General features: G+C 35.9%; 1 protein-coding gene across 6 annotated transcripts in view; it reads right to left on the reverse strand.

Annotated features, from left to right (window-relative positions):
* The window catches only part of CCDC141 (coiled-coil domain containing 141), a 213211-nt gene that overhangs the window by 153996 nt on the left and 37694 nt on the right, over positions 1 to 21521 (reverse strand). For all 6 annotated transcript variants that reach the window (XM_040475527.1, XM_040475526.1, XM_040475528.1 and 3 more), the window contains exon 3: positions 2800 to 2991. In XM_040475527.1, the coding sequence (XP_040331461.1) occupies positions 2800 to 2991 (192 nt within the window). The remainder of the gene's footprint in view (positions 1 to 2799; positions 2992 to 21521) is intronic.

Genomic DNA, 21521 nt, shown 5'->3' on the forward strand with positions numbered 1-21521 from the left:
CAGTATATCCATGGTAGTAGACATAGTGGTAGTCTAGCTAGATAATAGTTTTAACGCTCAGATTTAAAGGTAATTATGATAGTTTATAAGAATATTTCAATCAACTTGTTGACCTGTGGATTAGGTATTGAACTGATTCATAAAGGTAAAGTATCAGTGAGAAAGATATAAAAGCTGGGTGGCTCAGTTGGTTAAGCAACTGACTTCAGTTGAGGTCATGATCTCACAGTTTGTGAGTTCGAGCCCTGTGTCGGGCTCTGTGCTGACAGCTTGGAGCCTGGAGCCTGGAGCCTGCTTTGGATTTTGTGTCTCCCTCTCTCTTTCTGTCCCAACCCCACTCATGCACTGACTCTCTCTGTCTAAAAAATAAATTAAACATTTTTTTAAAAAGACATAAAAGCTTATCACATGGTTCTTTTTCAAGTTTTCTCCAAATTATCATCTATGAATTTAATGATTTTTAATATTTTTATGTAACTATCCAGTTAACGAGATGTGCTATATTTTGATTATTATAATAGCCACATAAAATCCAGTTATAAATGCATGGAATGATGAAGACAGACTAATGAGGATGCCCTCTTTGGAAATGTGGAGAAGGCCTCCACCATCATGTTAGAACAATCTAGTGATACCAGCCACTGCCACTTATGGACAATGTTCTGAAAGTTAGCTTGGTGTTTGATAAGAGAATAACCTGTCTAATGGTTAAGTCTGTGCGTCTGAAACAGTCCTGTAATAAATATCAACCATGCAATAAGAAGTCATTCCATTTCTTATGGAACTTTATGCATCATAATTCAATAAGAGGATCCTATCCACACATCATTTACATCTCTAATCCATTCCATTTATAATAGCTTATGTTAAGGGTATTCTTTGGGTTTTTTAAAAAAAGTTTATTTATTTATTTATTTTGAGAGAGAGAGAGCAGGGGAGGGGCAGAGAGAGAGGGAGAGAGAGAATCTCAAGCAGGCTCTGTGATCCTTCTCATGACCCATGAGCTCATTTCATAATGAATTGAAATCAAGAGGGACACTTAACTGACTGAGCTATCCACGTGCCCCTTGAGGGTATTCTTTGAAGAGAAGCTTCAAAACAAACAAACAAACAAACCCAACTCTAGAAGGTGATTTGGTTTTTCTCTTTAGAACACTAAGAAGTTTTGGAGTCTCTGTATAACTTATACCTATATTTCAACTGTTATTTGAAATTACAATAAATAAATAAACAAACAATGCTTTACTCAGAAAAGTTTTCTCTAAAGTTCTGTTAACTTTTTTTTACCTGATGGTATTTTCTTTTGCCCACTTTTCTTTTTGCATCTTGCATGGGATAGAAGTGGCAATGGTGGGACACTTTGCAAAGACCTTATTCTCATCTTTTTTTTTTTTTTAATAAGTAATGACAATAGTTTTAGCATACAGAAGGGGCAGGAAAGATTATGTAAGAGTCTGCATTCAGCTTAGTATGAAGTGACCCACAAAACTGGAAGCAGGATAATATAAGAAACAGTATCTTTTCAGTAGAAATCAGAGTGCTGGGCTAAATTATGAGTTGACTTAGTATTTCCTTTTACTTCATGCAATATCTGGAAATAATTTCTCATCACAGAGAAAATCAGCTAGCATTAATGCTACTACCTTGTGAGAAACAAATATTGGGCCTAATGTTTGAAGGAAGATCATTTCCTGGGCTCAAATGAGTTGAATTTCAAGGGCAGTTGACATCTATACCCCACTTACTTAGATGGAATGAATCCGATGTATCTACAATTTGACCCCTGGAGGTGCATTTCACCTGGTTTCTGTTCAGGAAAGAAAACTATGTGTGAAACTTTTTCTCAAGATGATCTATAAAATGAATTGTAGTTGGACTTCTGTATTCAAACTGTAGGAAACAAACCTTAAAAGTTACAATAAGGTTTTTGCTCCTTGTTTTTACTTTTAAACAAGTTCATGATGCATGAGATTGCCTACCCCAATTTTTATGTTCTCTTACTAATCTTTCTTCCTTCATTATTTTGGATTTAAGACCCGAATTTTGAGTTCAGAAGTGTCATATTTTTCAAAGCTAGTGCTTTATCATAATGAAGCAGTGCTCTCACATCAAAATGAATGTACTGCCACTTGACAGAGAAGTTAAAAGTGAAATTTCCAATAACTGTCTTACACCAAATACAACAGCTCTTTTGATAATGTTCTTTGAGTCTCACATTTTGAAATTGGGAACTGCAAAAAAATCTCAGAATTCAAGAAAAGTCACAGGAAGAAATGACCTTCTTAGGTCCAGGACTTTTTCTTTTACTTAAATTTTTAATAAGTTCAAATTATGGAATTCAACTATATGCCTTAAGAAAGCATTCTATAAAATACTATGCTTACAAGTCAAATGTTCCATAGAATATTCTGCAATTGCCTTTTGGTAAATAGCCAAAGAAACTCTATCCTCCATCTTTTAGTCAACAAGAACACGTTACACCAACATTTCCCAATAATCCTGTAACCAGGGATAATTGTTTGATTTACTAATTATACTGACTTATGAATAAGAGTTTCCATTTTTACTTAATATTTTACTTAATTTTATAGTTATGGTTAAAAGTTTTTTTTGAAGGACTACATTTAAAATATTAACAACTTTATTCTTTGGCAATCAAAAATTAAATGCATTATATATAACTTAGTCATTCTGCCATTTTTTAAAGTGATTGCAACGTCCGTTTGTGGAAATAGAACATTTTCAGAAGTGCTATCCATTAGCTCTGAAGTGAAGAAAGTAGTTTTTTAAAACACAAACCTCCAAGGCATTTTCAAAAAATTCAGAGGTCAACCTGAGGAGCTCCCTTCTTTTTTCAAGCATAGAGACAAGCGCTGTCCATGCTTCACCCAAGGTGTTGGCCATGGCATCATAGACTTGACTCTGATCCTTGTTCTCTTCAGCTGTCTTGTCTGCTTCCTGCAAGAGTTCCCACACCTGATCTTCCAAAGCCTAAGTTCAGGAAAGAAAAGAGTGTAAGAGCCTGGAATCATATTTTAAACACTTGAATATTTAAAATTGCATGTGGTCTAAGAAAGTTTATATAGAATTTATAAACAAAAGTGGCAGGGCAGGTAGGTAGATCAAGTAGACAGAAGGGAGCACATGGAAATTGTGATAAGCTAGAAAGCATGGCCAGGCTAAAGGCATTTACATTTAAACATTGTTCAAACACTGTAGAGATTTATCAAAGGTATGCATGTACATTCCCAGAGGTCCAGAATATTATGTTGACCTCACATTTCAAAAAAATAAAAATGAAAAAATAGAAACCTAATTGGAACACATCCAGAAGAGAGTGATAGAGGGGGGGAAATGTGAGAAATAAACCCAGTAAAACTTAGTTTAGTTTATCCTAAATAATTATTATTGGCAATATGCTCATGAAGCTTAATATAAATGTCAAGAATAAGTTCTTGAAAGACAATATTCATAATGTAAACATTAGAATATCTGTAACCAATAATACAGATTGAACAAAATATGGAAGATGAAGGGGACCATGTGCTTACCTAATTGTTTCATTTAGGGATAGGAGGAGGATCTCACAAATTCTTTCATTCTTAAAGTTGGCACCAAAATAATGGGAAAAGTTTTAAAAATATAATAGACTAAAAATAATATGAACAAATTCTAAAATATCAGCAAAAAATGTGACTAAAATGTGATAATGCAAAAGAAAACAAAAGAAATATAGAGCATATTTATCAGGATACACACACAAAAAACAAAACATGATAGGAATATGATTAAATACCAGTTAACACACAAAAAAGTGGATGAGTTAGTTTTCTCAATTAAAAGACAAACATTGGAAGGAGGAGGGGCCAACACGGCAGAGAAGTAGGGGGATCTGAACTTCTCTCTTCTCTCAAACAAAGAAGTGTTGAAACCAGAGGCCTTTGAATCCCAAGAGTCCAGGAGGAAAAGAGACAGTCGTGCTTCCAGGGACCCACTGGGACAAACTGACAGGTCATATGTGTGTGATTGCAAACTGGGAGAGATAAAACAAACGGAGGGAAGGGAACCCTTCTGTGGAGAGACAAAGGGAAGAGAATGAGCAGCTGGCGAAGCATAGGACTGTATCTGGACAAGAGAAAAAAACACTGACCCTGACGGGGAAAGATCCAATCTCTAACTGAGGGATTTCTCTGGACTGGAGCCAGCTGCCTGGATCATGAACCTGGGGAGGAGGGGAGCCAGCCCTGGGCTCAGTGGCTAGGTCAGAGGTGCAGTCCGCAGTGGGAGAAAGTGATCCCCTCCCTGGAGTGCTGTGGGACAGGACAAAGCCTGCATGCATCTGCCAGCCAGGGACCACATACTGGGCAGCGTGGAGCAGCACTTCCCCAGTACCAGTGCATGCAGAGCAAGAGTTTAAATCCCAGCCAAGCTCCAGGGCATGGGAATCGGCTGAGTGGAACAAACTGCCTCATTTGCACCCACAGCACAGTGAGGATGGCTCAAACAGAGTGGTTTGGGCACTGGCTCCCTGGAGAAGAGACTAGGGGTTACCATTTCTCTCCCCACCACCACCAAGGTGGGGTCTCAGGGATCAGACAGCAGGGCCCACAGTGGAGGCGGGACTGTCTACACCAAACCATGCCCCTCTTCACCTGGTAACTGCTATCTACTGGAGAGGGATAGACATTGATTAACCAGACGGTCCCTCCTCCAGATCAGCACTGTTCCATTGCCTGGTTTAACTCTCCAACAATTTTTATTATATAGATACATTCTTCTTTCCTTTTCTCCTTCTTGTCTCTTCCCTCCTCTAGTCTGGTTACTCTAGTTGTTGGTTTGTTTAAGCACACATATTTAATCCATTCTCTTGATACATGGTCCATACCTCCTTCTTTATTCTCCTTTCACTCTCTCTCTGGATTAAGCCACAAGTATAGTTTCTCTGTCTGGACAACTTTATCTTCTTTTCTTTTTCCTTGCCTCCTTCTTAATTTTCCTTTCTTTCTCTCTGGATTAAGCCATATGGTTTCTCTGTCTGGATAACTTTCTTTTCTTTTTCTTTTTCCCCGCCTCCTTCTTTATTTTCCTTTCTCTCTCTCTGGATTAAACTGTATAGTTTCTCTGGTCAGTTTTTATTCTTTCTTTTCCTGCCCCCGCCACCCCTGTCATTTCTCTCTTTGTATGGGATAAGGCCTCTTCTATCAGCACCTCCTCTACCCTGTTGTTTACTTGTAGCTGGTGTTTCTGGTTTTTTGTTTCTGCGTTTTTTGTTTGTGTGTTTGCATGCTTTTGTTTTGTTTTATGTTTGTTTGTTTTCCTTTCCAGGGCTACTTCAACGAATAATCAAAGCACACCTGGTGGAGGGTTCAAAACATCACTAGGAGAAGGGAGATAAATAACCAAAGACACAACAACAGAGAGCAAGTAACACTCTCCAAAAAATGTCTTCTGAAGGGACATGCCCTGGACAGTGTATGACCCCTCTTTAATATAGTAGTGCTTGCAGGTGAAGAGCACATAACAAGCTTTTAAAACACATGAGGGACAGAAAACTAACCGAAATGACAAAACAGAGTAATTCTCCTCAAAAGAAATTCCAGGAAGAAATGACAGCTAAGGAATTGATCAAAACATATTTAAACAATATAACTGAACAAGAATTTAGAATAATAGTCATAAGATTAATCGCTGGACTTGAAAAAAGCATAGAAGACAGCAGAAAATCTATTGCTGCAGAGACCAAGAAACTATAAAAATAGTAATGATGAATTTAAAAATGCTATAAATGAGGTGCAAAATAAAATAGAGGAGGTCACAGCAAGGATTGAAGGGGCAGAGGGGAGAACAGATGAAACAGAAGACAAAATTATGTAAAAAGAAGAAACTTAGAAAAAGAGATTAAAAAAATTCTGGATCATGAGGGGAGAATTAGAGAATTGATTCAATGAAATGTAACAATATCCATGTCATAGGAATTCCAGAAGAAGAAAGAAAGGGGCTGAAGGTGTACTTGAACAAATCATAGCTGAGAACTTCTCCAATCTGGAGAAGGAAACAAACATTGAAATCCAGGAAGCACAGAGAACTCCCTTCAGATGTAACTGAATCGATCTTCTGCAAGACATATCACGGTGAAACTGACAAAATACAAAGATAAAGAGAGAATTCTGAAAGCAGCTAGGGATAAATGGGCCTTAACATACTAGGGTAGACACATAAGGGTAGTAGCAGACCTATCTACTGAAACTTGGCAGTCCAGAAAGGAGTGGCAGGAAATTTTCAATGTGATGAACAGGAAAAATATGCAGTCAAGAATCCTTTATCCAGCAAGCCTGTCATTCAGAATAGAAGGAGAGATAAAGATAAAGGTTTTCCCAAACAAACAAAAACTGAAGGAATTCATCACCACTAAACCAGCCCTACCAGAGATCCTAAGAGAGACTCTGTGAGTGAAATGTTGCAAGGACCACAAAGGACAAGAGACATCACTACAAGCATTAAACCTACAGATAACACAATGACTCTAAACCCATATCCTTCAACAACAACTCTGAATGTAAGTGAACTAAATGCTCCAACAAAAAGACATAGGGTGTCAGAATGGATAAAAAAGCCAAGACTGCATCTATTTGCTGTCTACAAGAGACCCATTTTAGACCTGAGGACACCTTCAGATTGAAAGTGAGGGGATAGAGAACCATATAACATGCTACTGGAAGTCAAAAGAAAGCTGGAGTAGCCATACTTATATCAGACAAACTAAATTTTAAACTAAAGTCTGCAACAAGAGATGAAGAAGGGCATTATATAATAATTATGGGGTCTATCCATCAAGTAGAGCTAACAATTATAAATGTCTATGCACTGAATTCGAGAGCACCCAAATATATAAAACATTCACAAACATAAGCAGTCTTATTGGTAAAAATGTGGTAATTGCAGGGGACTTTAATACTCTACTTACAACAATGTACAGATCACCTAGACAGAAAATATATAAAGAAACAATGGCCCTGAATGAAACACTGGAACAGATGGACTTGACACATATGTTTAGAACTTTTCATCCTAAAGCAGCAGAATATACATTCTTCTCGAGTGCACATGGAACATTCTCCAAGATAGATCACATACTGGGTCAGAAAACAGCCCTCAATAAGTATAAAAGAATTGAGATCATACCATGTACACTTTTAGACCACAATGCTATGAGACTTGAAATCAACCACAGGAAAAATTTGGAAAACCTCCAAATGCATGGAGGTTAAAGAACATCCTACTAAAGAATAAATGGGTCAATCAGGCAATTAAAGAAGAAATTAAAAAATATATAGAAACAAATGAAAAGGAAAACACAACAATCCAAACCCTTTGGGATGCAGCAAAGGCATTCCTAAGAGGAAAATACATTGCAATCCAGCCTTACCTCAAAAAACAAGAAAAATTCCAAATACAAAATCTAACAGCACACCTAAAGGAACTAGAAGCAGAACAGCAAAGAAACCCCAAACTCAGAAGAAGAAGAGAAATAATAAAGATCAAAGCAGAAATAAACACTATAGAGTAAAAAAACAAAACAAACAAACAAACAAAAAAAAAACAAGAAAAAAAACAAAAAAAAAACCCCACTAGAACAGATCAATGAACTAAGAGTTGGTTTTTTGAAAAAATAAAATTGATAAACCTCTATCCAGGTTTCTCAAAAAGAAAAGACAGAGGACCCAAATAGATAAAATCATGAATGAAAATGGATTTATTACAACCAATCCTTCAGAAATATAAGCAATTTTCAGAGAATACTATGAAAAATTATATGCCAACAAACTGGACAACCTGGAAGAAATGGAAAAATTCCTAAGCACCCACACATTACCAAAACTCAAATGGGAAGAAATAGAAAATTTGAACAGAGCCGTAACTAGGAAAGAAATTGAATCAGTTATCAAAATCTCCCAACAAATAAGAGTCCTGGACCAGATGGCTTCCCTGGGGAATTCTACCATATATTTAAAGCAGAGTTAATACCTATCCTTCTCAAGCTGTTCCAAAAAATAGAAATGGAAGGAAAACTTCTGTAATCATTCTATGAAGCCAGCATTACTTTATTCCCAAACCAGACAGAGACCCCCACAAAAAAAGAGAACTACAGGCCAATATCCATGATGAACATGGATGCAAAAATTCTCAACAAGATACTAGCAAATCGAATTGAACAACATATAAAAAGAATTATTCATCATGATCAAGTGGGATTCATGCCTGGGCTGCAGGGCTGGTTCAATATTCACAAATAAATCAATGTGATACATGACATTGATAAAAGAAAGAATAAGAACCATACGATCCTGTCAATAGATGCAGAAAATGTATTTGACAAAATATGGCATAGTTTCTTATTAAAAACCTTCAAGAAACTTGGGATAGAAGGAACATACTTAAACATCATAAAAGCAATTTATGAAAAGCCCACAGCTAATACCATCCTCAATGGGGAAAAACTGAGAGCTTTCCCCCTGAGATCAGGAACATGACAGGGATGTCCACTCTCACCACTGTTGTTTAACATAGTGTTGGAAGTCCTAGCATCAGCAATAAGACAACAAAATGAAATAAAAAGCATCAAAATTGGCAAAGAAGAAGTCAAACTTTCACTTTCCTCAGATGACATGACACTCTACATGGAAAACCCGAAAGACTCCAACAAAAGACTGCTAGAACTTATACATGAATTCAGCAACGTCACAGAGTACAAAATCAACGTACAGAAATCAGTTACATTTTTATACACCAATAATGAAGCAACAGAAAGAGAAATAAAGAAACTGATCCCATTTATAATTGCACCAACAACCACAAAATACCTAGGAATAAACCTAACCAAAGATGTAAATGATCTGTATGCTGAAAACTATAGAAAGCTTATGAAGGAAATTGAAGAAGATATAAAGAAATGGAAAAACATTCCATGTTCATGGATTGGAAGAATAAATATTGCTAAAATGTCAATACTACCCAAAGCAATCTACACATTCAATGCAATCCCAATCAAAATTGCACCAGCATTCTTCTCAAAGCTAGAACAAACAATCCTAAACTGTGTATAGAACCACAAAAGACCCCAAATAGACAAAATAATACTGAAGAAGAAAACCAAAGTGGGAGGCATCACAATCCCAGACTTTAGCCTCCACTACAAAGCTGTAATCATCAATACAGTGTGGTATTGTCACAAAAACAGACACAGAGACCAATGGAATAGAATAGAGAACGCAGAATTGGGCCCACAAATGTATGGCCAACTAATCTTTGACAAAGCAGGAAAGAGCAGCCAATGGAAAAAAGATAGTCTCTTCAACAAATGGTGCTGGGAGAACTGGACAGCAACATGCAGAAGAATGAAACTAGACCACTTTCTTACACCATCCACAAAAATAAACTCAAAATTGATGAAAGACCTAAATGTGAGACAGGAAACCATCAAAACCCTAGAGGAGAAAACAGGCAACAATCTCTTTGACCTCAGCCACAGCAAGTTCTTACTTGACACATCTCCAAAGACAAGGAAATTAAAAGCAAAAATGAACTATTGGGACCTCATCAAGATAAAAAGCTTCTGCACTGCAAAGCAAATAATCAACAAAACTAAAAGGCAACCGACGGAATGGGAAAAGATATTTGCAAATGACATATTGAATAAAGGACTAGTATACAAAATCTATAAAGAACTCACCAAACTCCATACGTGAAAAACAAATAATCCAGTGAAGAAATGAGCAGAAGACATGAATAGACACTTTTCCAAAGAAGACATCCAGATGGCCGACAGACACATGAAAAGATGCTCAATGTCACTCATCATCAGGGAAATACAAATCAAAGCCACACTGAGATCCCACCTCACGCTGGTCAGAGTGGCTAAAATGAGCAAATAAGGAAACTATAGATGCTGGAAAGGATGTGGAGAAATGGGAACCCTCTTGCACTGTTGGTGGGAATGCAAACTTGTGAAGCTCCTGTGGAAAACAGTGTGGAGGTACCTCAAAAAATTAAAAACAGAACTACCCTATGACCCAGGAATAGCACTGCTAGGAATTTTCCCAAGGGATACAGGAGTGCTGATTCAAAGGGGCACATGTACCCCTATGTTTATAGCAGCACTTTCAACAATAGCCAAATTATGGAAAGAGCCTAAATGTCCATCAACTGATGCATGGATAAAGAAGACATGATTTATATATACAGTAGAATACTACTTAGCAATGAGAAAGAATAAAATCATGCCTTTTGCAGCAATGTGGATGGAACTGGAGGGTATTATGCTGAGTGAATAAGTCAGTCAGAGAAAGACAGATATCATATGTTTTCACTCATATGTGGATCTTGAGAAACTTAACAGAAGACCATGGGGGAAGGGATGGGGGAAAAATAGTTAAAAACAGAGAGGGAGGGAGGCAAACCACAAGAGACTCTTAAATACAGAAAACAAACTGAGGGTTGATGGGAGGTAGGGGAGTGGGGAAAGTGGGTGATGGGCATTGAGGAGGGTACTTGTTGGGATGAGCACTGGGTGCTGTATGTAAGCCAATTTGATAATAAATTATATTTTTAAAAAAAGACAAACATTATCAGGTTAAGTTTAAAAAAGAAGTCAACTAATTTATGTTTGCTAGAGACATCCCTAAAGACATAACTTTTGAAAGTAAAAAGATGAGATATACCAGGCAAAGACAAACAAAATAAAAGGACTAACAACATTAATGACAGACAAATTAGAAATGAAAACAAAAACCACTGGGATTAAACTGGCATTTTATTTTGATAAACAGTGCAATCTACAGTAAATATAAGGTACTCACAAATCTTTATATTTATGGCACTGAAATATTTTAAAAAAATACAGCCAGGTACAATGCAGTACATAGAAATAAACAAAAAGATCCTGGTAATAAAACAAATCTCTCAGAAATTTTATGATAATACTTTAAAGAATAATTCTTAGATTAAATGGAGAATAAAAACTACTATTACAGATTGTTTTAAGAAAAATAATAATGAGGCTATTCTGTTTAATAACCTAAGATATCCAGCTAACTTTAGGCTCATATAAAATTCACAGCATTGAGCAACTTTGTTTTAAAGAAAAAAATTAATTCATTAAACATTCAAGTCTAAATTATAGAGAAAAAATAATAAAATAAAACAAGAATTAAGTTATTTAGTATAAAATTATAAATTAATAAATTAGAGAAAAATATAAGAATTAATTTAAGAGAAGTTGGTTCACTGGAAAGCCAAATAAAACATTAAAATATCTGACAGATGTCCACAAAAATAGCAGAGTAGATATTTCCAATGTTTCATCGCTCTACACAAACTTTGCAAAAGTAAGCAAAGACTGTCTTAATCAATGTTGTCAGGACTCTGAAAAATAGTCAAAGGCTTACAACAATTAAGTGAATACTGACACACAAAAAAAGCAACTTATTAATGATAAGAAAGTTTTGAGAAATTTTTTCTCACCCTTGCCCACCTGCAGGGTTCAGCAGAAACTATCAGCATGGTTACAAAAATAAGACTATATGTTGTCTACAAGAAAGCCACTCTCAGTATAAAGGTATAGAAAGATTAAAAGTAAACGGATGTAGAAATATATATCATGCTAACATTAACGTAAAGAAAACCAGAATGCCTATATTAATTTCAGACAGAGCAAATTTCTTTTTTTTCTTTTTTTTTAATATATGAAATTTATTGTCAAATTGGTTTCCATAGAACACCCAGTGCTCATCCCAAAAGGTGCCCTCCTCAATACCCATCACCCACCCTCCCCTCCCTCCCACCCCCCATCAACCCTCAGTTTGTTCTCAGTTTTTAAGAGTCTCTTATGCTTTGGCTGTCTCCCACTCTAACCTCTTTTTTTTTCTTCCCCTCCCCCATGGGTTTCTGTTAAGTTTCTCAGGATCCACATAAGAGTGAAAACATATGGTATCTGTCTTTCTCTGTATGGCTTATTTCACTTAGCATCACACTCTCCAGTTCCATCCACGTTGCTACAAAGGGCCATATTTCGTTCTTTCTCATTGCCACGTAGTACTCCATTGTGTATATAAACCACAATTTCTTTATCCATTCATCCATTGATGGACATTTAGGCTCTTTCCATAATTTGGCTCTTGTTGAGAGTGCTGCTATAAACATTGGGGTACAAGTGCCCCTATGCATCAGTACTCCTGTATCCCTTGGGTAAATTCCTAGCAGTGCTTTGCTGGGTCATAGGATAGGTCTATTTTTAATTTTTTGAGGAACCTCCACACTGTTTTCCAGAGTGGCTGCACCAGTTTGCATTCCCACCAACAGTGCAAGAGGGTTCCCGTTTCTCCACATCCTCTCCAGCATCTATAGTCTCCTGATTTGTTCATTTTGGCCACTCTGACTGGCGTGAGGTGATATCTGAGTGTGGTTTTGATTTGTATTTCCCTGATAAGGAGCGACGTTGAGCATCTTTCAGAGCAAGGAATAATTTGAAAGATTAAGATGGGTATCCCAAAGTGATAAAGGGATCAATCTCCAAGAAGACACAACAATATTAAAAGTGTATGTGCCTGGTTGATGGGGGGTGGGAGGGAGGGAAAGGTGGGTGATGGGTATTGAGGAAGGCACCTTTTGGGATGAGCACTGGGTGTTGTATGGAAACCAATTTGACAATAAACTTCATATATTGAAAAAAAATTTTAAAAAAAAGTGTATGTGCCTAACAATAGAGCATGAAAATATGTCAGCCAAAAACTGATACAACTATAATTCTATTATCGTTGGAGCCTTCAATACCTCTATCAGTAATCGACATGCCCAGCAGACAGAAAGTTGTTACGGATACAGTTGAATTGAATAACACCATCAATCAACCAGATATAATGAACAGGTGTAGACTACTATGCCCAACAACAGCTGAATACACTGTCTTCTCAAGCTCACATGGAACATTTACCAAGATGGTCCCATGTCCTGGGCCATAAAACATATCTGAACAAGTATAAAAGAATTGAATTCAAAGTATGCTTTAATACGTAATAGAATTGAAGTAGAAATAAATAACAGAAAATTAGAAAATTCCAAAACATTTTTAGGTTAAACAACACACTTCTAAACGACACCTGGGTCAAATAAAAAGACTCAAGAAAAATTTAAAAATATTTTGAATTATATAAAAATAAAAATACAACTCAAAATTTGTGGGATGCAGCAAAAGCAGTGCTTAGAGGAAAATTTATATCACTGAATACATATATATGAAAAGAACAAAGATATAAAATTAATACTCTGAGCTTCTACCTTAGGAAACCAGAGATAAAAGAGTAAATTAAATATAAAATAAGTAGAAGAAAAGAAGTAACAAAAATTAGAACAGAAATCAATCAAAGCAGCAGATAAAATCAATGAAATCAAAAGCTCGTTCTGAAATCAATAAAATTGATAAACCTCTAGCTATACTAATCAGGAAAAAAGAGACAAGAAACAAATTACTAACATCAGAAATGAAAGAGGGGTCATAACTGCTGATCCCATGAACATTAAAAGGATAATAAAAGGATATTACAACTTTGATAACTTAGATGAAATAGATAAATTCCTTGAAAGACATAATCTACTAAAACCTACACAAAGAGAAATAGGTTAAAAAAATAAATTGAATCAATAATTAATAACCTTCTAAACAAGAGCACTAGGTCCAATGGTTTCATTGATGGATGCTACTAAAATTTCAAGAAGTTATACTAGAGGTAATAAATAAATTCAGCAGGGTTGCAGTACACAAAATTAATACACAAAAGTAAGGTGTGTTTCTTCTATACAGCAGAAATAAAAAATCAAAAAAGGAAATTAAGAAAACAATTCCATTTATATCATCCAAAAGAATGAAATACCTAGGAATAAGTTTAACCAAGGAGGTGAAAAATTTGTATACTGAAAACAAAACAAAACAAAGCCATCACTCAAGAAAATTAAAGAAGGCCTAAACGAATGAAAAGACATCCTATATTTATAGACTAAAAACCTTAATGTTATTAAAATGGCACTACTACTCAAATCTATCTCTAGATTCGACATAATCACTATTAAAACTCCAATACCTTTTTTTTTTTTGCAGAAATCAAAACACTAATCCTCAAATTCATATGAAAGTGTAAGAGGATCCTAATAGCCAAAACAATCTTGAAAAAGGAAGAACAAAGCAAAAGACTCACATTTTCAGATTTTAAAACTTACTACAAAGTGACAGTAATCAAAACAGTATTGTACTGTCACAAGCACAGACATATATAGATCAATGAACTAGAATTGAGAGTCCAGAAATATACTCATACATCTATGGCTAATTGATTTTTTAACAATGGTGCCAAGACCATTTAGTAAGGTAAAAATAGTTTCTTCAACAACTAGTACTGGAACTACTGGATATCCACATGCATAAGAATGAAGTTGGACCCTTAACTTGTAGCATATAAAAAATTAACTCAAAATGGATCAATGATATAAATGTAAAAGATCAAAATATAAAATTCTGAGAAGAAAATGGGTAAATCATCATCTTGAATTTGGCAATACTTTCTTAGATATGACACTGAAAGCATAAGCAACAGTAATAAAAAATAGAGATATTGGATTTCTTCAAACTTAAGAACTTTTGAGCATCAATGAAATTATCAAAGAAATTGGAAAGAAATTTGGAAAGAAATTGGAAAGAAAGCCTATAGAATGAAAGAAAATATTTGAAAATTATTTCTCTAAAAGGGTCAAGTATGCAGAATATATAAAGAACTCTTCCAACTTAACAATTAATGAAAAGTACCTCAACATCATTAATCATTATGAAAATGAGAACCAAAACCACAATAAGATGACACTTCACACCCACTAGGATGACTGCAAATGTTTTTAACAAACAGAAAATGATAAGTGTCAGCAAGTATGTGGAGAAACTGAAATCATCATATATTCCTAGTGGGAATGCAAAATATCACAGCTGCTGTAGAAAATGTGTTGGCAGATAAATGGTGGAGAGGCTTTGGAAAGGGGAAATAAAGAGTCACTGCTTAATGGGTATGAGATTTTATTTTGGTGTGACGGAAATATTTCAGAACTAGAAAGAGGTGGTGGTTAAACAGCATTGTGAATAAACAGCACTGAATTGTACACTTCAAAATGATTAATTTTACATGATACGAATTTTACCTCAATAAGAAAAAATTTTAAAAACTAACAGATTTAAAAAGGAACAAAATGACATACAAATAACAAAATTATACAATATGGAGATTAGGGGATACAAATGAAAATATTAAATTTTGGATTTATTTTTAGGTATAAAAGAATTTTTTTTGTTAATAAATATCAAAACTGGAATAAAATGGAAAGTTTCCTAAAAAAAATACGTTAACAGCCGCAGCAACTTCTTACTCAACACGTCTCCAGAGGCAAGGGAAACAAAAGCAAAAATGAACTATTGGGACCTCATCAAAATAAAAAGCTTCTGCACAGCGAAGGAAACAATCAGCAAAACTAAAAGGCAACCAACAGAATGGGAGAAGATATTTGCAAATGACATATCAGATAAAAGGTTAGTATCCAAAATCTATAAAGAACTGATCAAACTCAACACCTAAAAAACAAATCATCCAGTGAAGAAATGGGCAAAAGACATGAATAGACACTTCTCCAAAGAAGACATCCAGATGGTCAACCAACACATGAATAAATGCTCAATATCTCTCATTGTCAGGGAAATACAAATCAAAACCACAATGAGACACCCCCTCACACCTGTCAGAATGGCTAACATTAACAACTCAGGCAACAACGGATGTTGGCGATGATGTGGAGAAAGAGGATCTCTTTTGCACTGCTGGTGGTAATGCAAACTGGTGCATCTACTCTGGAAAACAGTATGGAGGTTCCTCAAAAAATTAAAAATAGAGCTACCCTATGACCCAGCAATTGCACTACTAGGTATTTACCCAAGGGATACAGGTATGCTGTTTCAAAGGGACACATGCACCCCAATGTTTATAGCAGCACTATCAACAATAGGCAAAGTATGGAAAGAGCCCAAATGTCCATCGATGGATGAATGGATAAACACACACACACACACACACACACACACACACACACACACACACACACATACACGATGGAGTATTACTCAGCAATCAAAAAGAATGAAATCTTGCCATTCGCAACTACATGGATGGAACTAGAGGGTATTATGCTAAGGAAAATTCGTCAGAGAAAGACATACTGTATGACGTCACTCACATTAGGACTTTAAGATACAAAACAGATGAACATAAGGGAAGGGAAACAAAAATAATATAAAAACAGGGAGGGGGACAAAACAGAAGAGACTCATAAATATGGAGAACAGAGGGTTACTGGAGGGGTTGTGAGAGGGGGTATGGGCTAAATGGGTAAAGGGCACTAAGGAATCTACTCCTGAAATCACTGTTACACTACACTAACTAATTTGGATGTAAATTTAAAAAATAAAATAAAATAAAATAGAAGCTCCTGTTACAGAAAAAAAATAAAAATAATAAAAATTTAAAAATATATGTTAACAAAATTGTCCTAGGAAAATCTTACCATTATAATCCTCATTATCACTATCATTACTGTCCTCATTATGGGATATATTGAATAATTTCTCAAGAAAGTATGTCCCCAATGGTTACCAATCCCAGAGAGGTTTTTTTGGTTGTTTTTTTTGTGTGTTTTTTTTTAATCTTGCTTTATTTTAAGGCAAATCTCAGCTACCTTCAAGAAACAGAGGCAGAAATAGGGGCGCCTGGGTGGCTCAGTCGGTTGAGCGTCTGACTTCAGCTCAGGTCATGATCTCGCTGGGTTTGTGAGTTTGAGCCCTGAGTCAGGCTCTGTGCTAACAGCTCAGATTCTGGAGCCTCCTTCAGATTCTGTGTCTCCTCCTCTCTCTGCCCCTCCCCTGCTCTCTCTCGCTCTCTAAACAAACAAACAAACAAACAAACAAACAAACTTAAAAAAATAAGAAAACCTATGTACTGAAATAGTGTTAGGAAATATTCAGCATTTATTTCTGATCAAAATTCATCCTGGGAGAAGAAAAAGAATATTTCCTTAAATAAAAAGAATAGTTGTTTGATTCTAAGAGCAAGCTTCTTCACTGGTAAAAATTTTTATCAGTTAAAAGAACTGTCAAGAATCCATTTCTGCTTATTAAACATTGCCTTGGAATTGTCAGTCCATGTGATTAAGTTAAAAATGTGTGATATGATTGCTCATCTAGCACACCCAAGAAAATCAACTAAATAATTATATAACTAATTTTAAAGTCCAATAGGCTAATAACAAGATAACCAAGTATCAGTAAGAATCTCTGAGACTTTTTAATAATTCAAAAATCAACTTTATTAAAATTATAGTTTGCATGTAATAAAATCTCATCTCACGTACTTCTTAAGGAATTTTAACAAATGTATACATCTAAGTAACCATCACCATAATAATTCTATTATCCCAGAAAGTTTATACTTCATGCCCTAGGTTGCTACTGATATACTTTCTGCCACCTTAGATTTGCCTTTGCTAAGGTTTCACATAGTGATATCACACAACATGTATTCTTTCATATCTGGCTTCTTTCAGTCAGCATAAGGTTTTTGAGATTGACTCTTGCATGTATCCTTTTCACTATGGAGTAGTATTCCACTAAATGAATATACCATAAATTTTCTAGTTACCTGTCGGCATTTGAGTGTTTCCAATTTTAAGTTACAATGTATAAACCTATGATGAATATTTATATGTAAGTTTTTGTATGAATATATATTTTCTTTTTGCTAGGTTTTATCTAGGTGTTTACTAAATGAGTTTTGATTTCTTCCTTATTTATGCCATCTTGTATGTTTTTAATTTTTTATAAGAATGTTATTTTATCATTGGGGAAAATGTGATATTCATTTTTGCAATTATATAAAATAGAACTATTCTGAAAAAACAAAAACAAACAAACAAACAAAAAACAAAACAAAACAAAAATCCATGCCATTGTTGTACTGGGAACAGGGGACCTGAGTTATCTCCAGTTAGAATTCTACAGCAGTTCTTCCCTCTCTCTCTCTTTTTTTAATTTTAATATTTATTTATTTTTGAGAGAGAGAGCAGGAGGGAGGGGAGGGGTAGAGAGAGGGAAGACACATAATCTGAAGCAGACTCCAGGCTCTGAGCTGTCAGCACAGAGCCCAGTGTGGGGCTCAAACCAGAGACCAGGAAATCATGACCTGAGCCAAAGTCGGACGCTTAACCGACTGAGCCACCCAGGCGCCCCTCTTCCCTTTCTTACGCTTTCACATTATACCCTAAGACACGTTATATATTTTAATTGTATTATTATTCCCAGTTACTTGCTGTTTCTTCCTGTACAAGGATTATATTCTCATGCCTCCTAACATCAGACTTGTTCATGTGATTTACTTAGACTAATGAAATGTGAACAGGGGTTTTGTGTGCCACTCCTGAGCAAAAGTTTTAAGAACCAATGAGTGACTCCACCAGATCTCTTTTCATAGAAGGGACTGCTCCTTCACTCTGGATCCTAAAATAAAGAAGACATGCAAAGCTGAAGTCTAATCACCATAAAGGCAACATGTAATACGAGTAAGAAATAAAATCTGTTACACTGAGTCACTGCTGTTGAGGGGTTGTTTGTACCCTAGCATTGCCAGATACATTCACAAAAGTAAAATCTTTAGTTATGTATTATACATCCAACGTTCTCTCATGCTTAATAAAGAAGGTAAATAGAATTTGTATTGCAAGAAAGGAAAAAATCTAGACCAGAGCCTGATAATATCATGGTTAACTCAAAGTCTCAGGCAGACTGGGTTGAACATGCCAATGAACTCTTCAGATATGCACTGAACATTTGCCAGCTCTGATCTCTTTGGTGTTAGACTAAACCAGACAAATGATTGTCTAAATTGCCTGAAGAATTAGATCAAATGTATACACATTCTTATCTAGCTATTTGAAAGCACAGTATCTGGGCATTTTCTTCCTTGTGACAAGTTTTAGATTATCCGGAGGGCTGATGAGTTTTGTATTGTGCATGCTTTTTCATTTTATACTCTTTGTCATTAAAGTGGAATTACTTGGCCCTAATTTATACTTATAATGGGTGTTAGCTCAAGAGAAGAAAGAGATTATATTAGGAGTTTTAAATTCTAAGAGATCTCATTTTATGACAGACTGTACTAAGAACTGAAAGGAAAACTGGAGCATTCCATAGCAGAAATTCAGGGGGAAAAAAGAAATAGGCAATAATTTCATTCTAGAGCAAAACAAGTGAACACAACCTTTCAGTGATATTTCTCAGGTTTGACAGCAAGGTGATAAGATAAATCTGAAAGTTGGCTATTTCTATATCTAATAGGGCCATCTTCAGAAGTGTTTTTAAGCCTTGTTAATCACATATAAAATAGTTCTTCTTAATATTGTTCTTTTCCCATTAAAGCAATACTTCATAAAGCAGTGATGCAAAGGTTTTGGGGACAAGTAGTTTTAAAGACTAGAATTCTGGCTTCCAATATTTCCTTTGGACTCTCCCATGACCTCCAGTGTGAACCACAAAAATGTTCTATTCACTGCAATCCCAAGGCCAGAACATTCTTGCAGAACCCTCTGGGTTTAATTTGGTACAAGTTGCACTTGGGATTTTCTCCAAGAAAGCCTGCAGACATTCTGCTTTGAGGATTGGCAGAAAACTATCTGCTCCAAATTCTGTTGGAATTTAGATCACTCTTGGGGTGCTGAGATCAGAGGCCAGGTACAGTTCAATGCTCCCCAGGGTCTATGAAATATCATCCAAAATACCGGAGGAAAGAGGGTACCCAGGCAGAGTGAGATAGGCAGGATTCATGAAACAGGGATATTTTTGAGCAATTCAAAATCTCAAGATAATGATCAGTTGAAGTATATTTCTATGAGATTCCTGAAATGGAGCATGATTTGAATCCTAAGCCAAAATCCACCATTCAGGTGTTTGATATTTAGCACTTGGGTCTCTGTCTTCTGCAGCCTTGAAGGTGTTAGGAAGGCCATGTGATTTTTTTAGTGTTCTCCAACTTTTCATGTTTGTCCACATACATGTCACCTTATTAGCCAGCCTTCCCTTCTGAATCTGGTGCTATCTCATATGCTGCCAGCACTCAGAAAATACCATTCTATTTTAATGCTAGTTGCTGAGCCCCTGTGGAGACTACCTCTTTCTTCTCTCTTCTCCAAGAGAGAGATTGTCTATATCTAAAGGGCTGATTTTCCAAGAAAATCAGTGAATCAGTTAGGTAGCCTGAAACACAAATCCAAGTAACGTGCTAACGGAGAGGATGAATGAACTATGCATGCGAATCATAATGAATTCAAGTCTGTAAAGGAGTCAAGAGAGACCTACATTTGGTCTTACTCATATTTATAGCTCCAGCATCTATCATTGGTTCTCAACTAAAATGCCTCAAAGGAGTGTCTGGAAACCTGTTGAAGCATTTTTAGTTGTCACAATGTGTTTGTGTGGTGGGGAGAGGATTGATGGCATACTGTCCCACCGAACAGAAACACTACTGAGAAACACTGAATGCTCTGCAGCTAGTAGGCACTCAGTAAATGTTTGTGGTAGAGTGTGTGGGAGAGATCTAAGAGGTTTCTTTCACTTTCCCTGGAAAATCATTTCACCTTAGTTCACAGGCTGTAGGAGGAGAGTTTAGAGGCCAGTCATTCCAATCTGACATCAACTTTAGGAAGCCCCTCTAACAAAACTGCAACACAGCACTGATTCTAGAGTAGCCGTTGTCCATTTTTCTTTGGATCAAACCCTTCCATGGTTATTAGGAAAAGTTTTCTTGGACTGGTCCAAAATTTGTCTCCTTATTCCCTAGAATGCCATACCTCCCAGCTTGGCAAGTGTGGAGAAACTTCTGACAACCTGCAGGTCTTCTACAGCTCTCAGTTCTTATTTAGACCAGAAGGGTTCTTGTAAAAGTTTCAAAGGATTTATGTAGTGTGGAAGTTAAGCCCAGACAACCTTGAGGATGTAGTTTTGAACACTTAAAGTGAGTCTGGCGCTGTTCCCACCTTTACCCCATCTCTTCAAACTGCCTCTCTCAGTCACTACTGGCTACAGATGGACTGCTTGTCTAAATGGGGAGAAACAGCTCTTCCACATTAAAAACTATCAAAAACTGTGAGGTAAAAAGATTAATTAGTATCTGAAAACACATCTAAAAGGGGAGAAAATTCATTTTTGCATGTCTTATTTATCAATGCAGTAATAATATTGCAATATAAATAATAGTATTTATATAGTGCTTTAGAGTTTAAAGATTTACATAATATCTCTGAAGTACTTACAACATCCTCAAACAACAGGGAGCGACAGAAGGTATTTCACTTGAATGGAAAGAGTGCTCATTATTCTCCACTGAAACTAAAACCAA

The sequence above is a fragment of the Herpailurus yagouaroundi genome, unplaced genomic scaffold (assembly GCF_014898765.1).
Source record: "Herpailurus yagouaroundi ecotype Mexico unplaced genomic scaffold, PumYag 140, whole genome shotgun sequence".
NCBI lineage: Eukaryota > Metazoa > Chordata > Mammalia > Carnivora > Felidae > Herpailurus > Herpailurus yagouaroundi.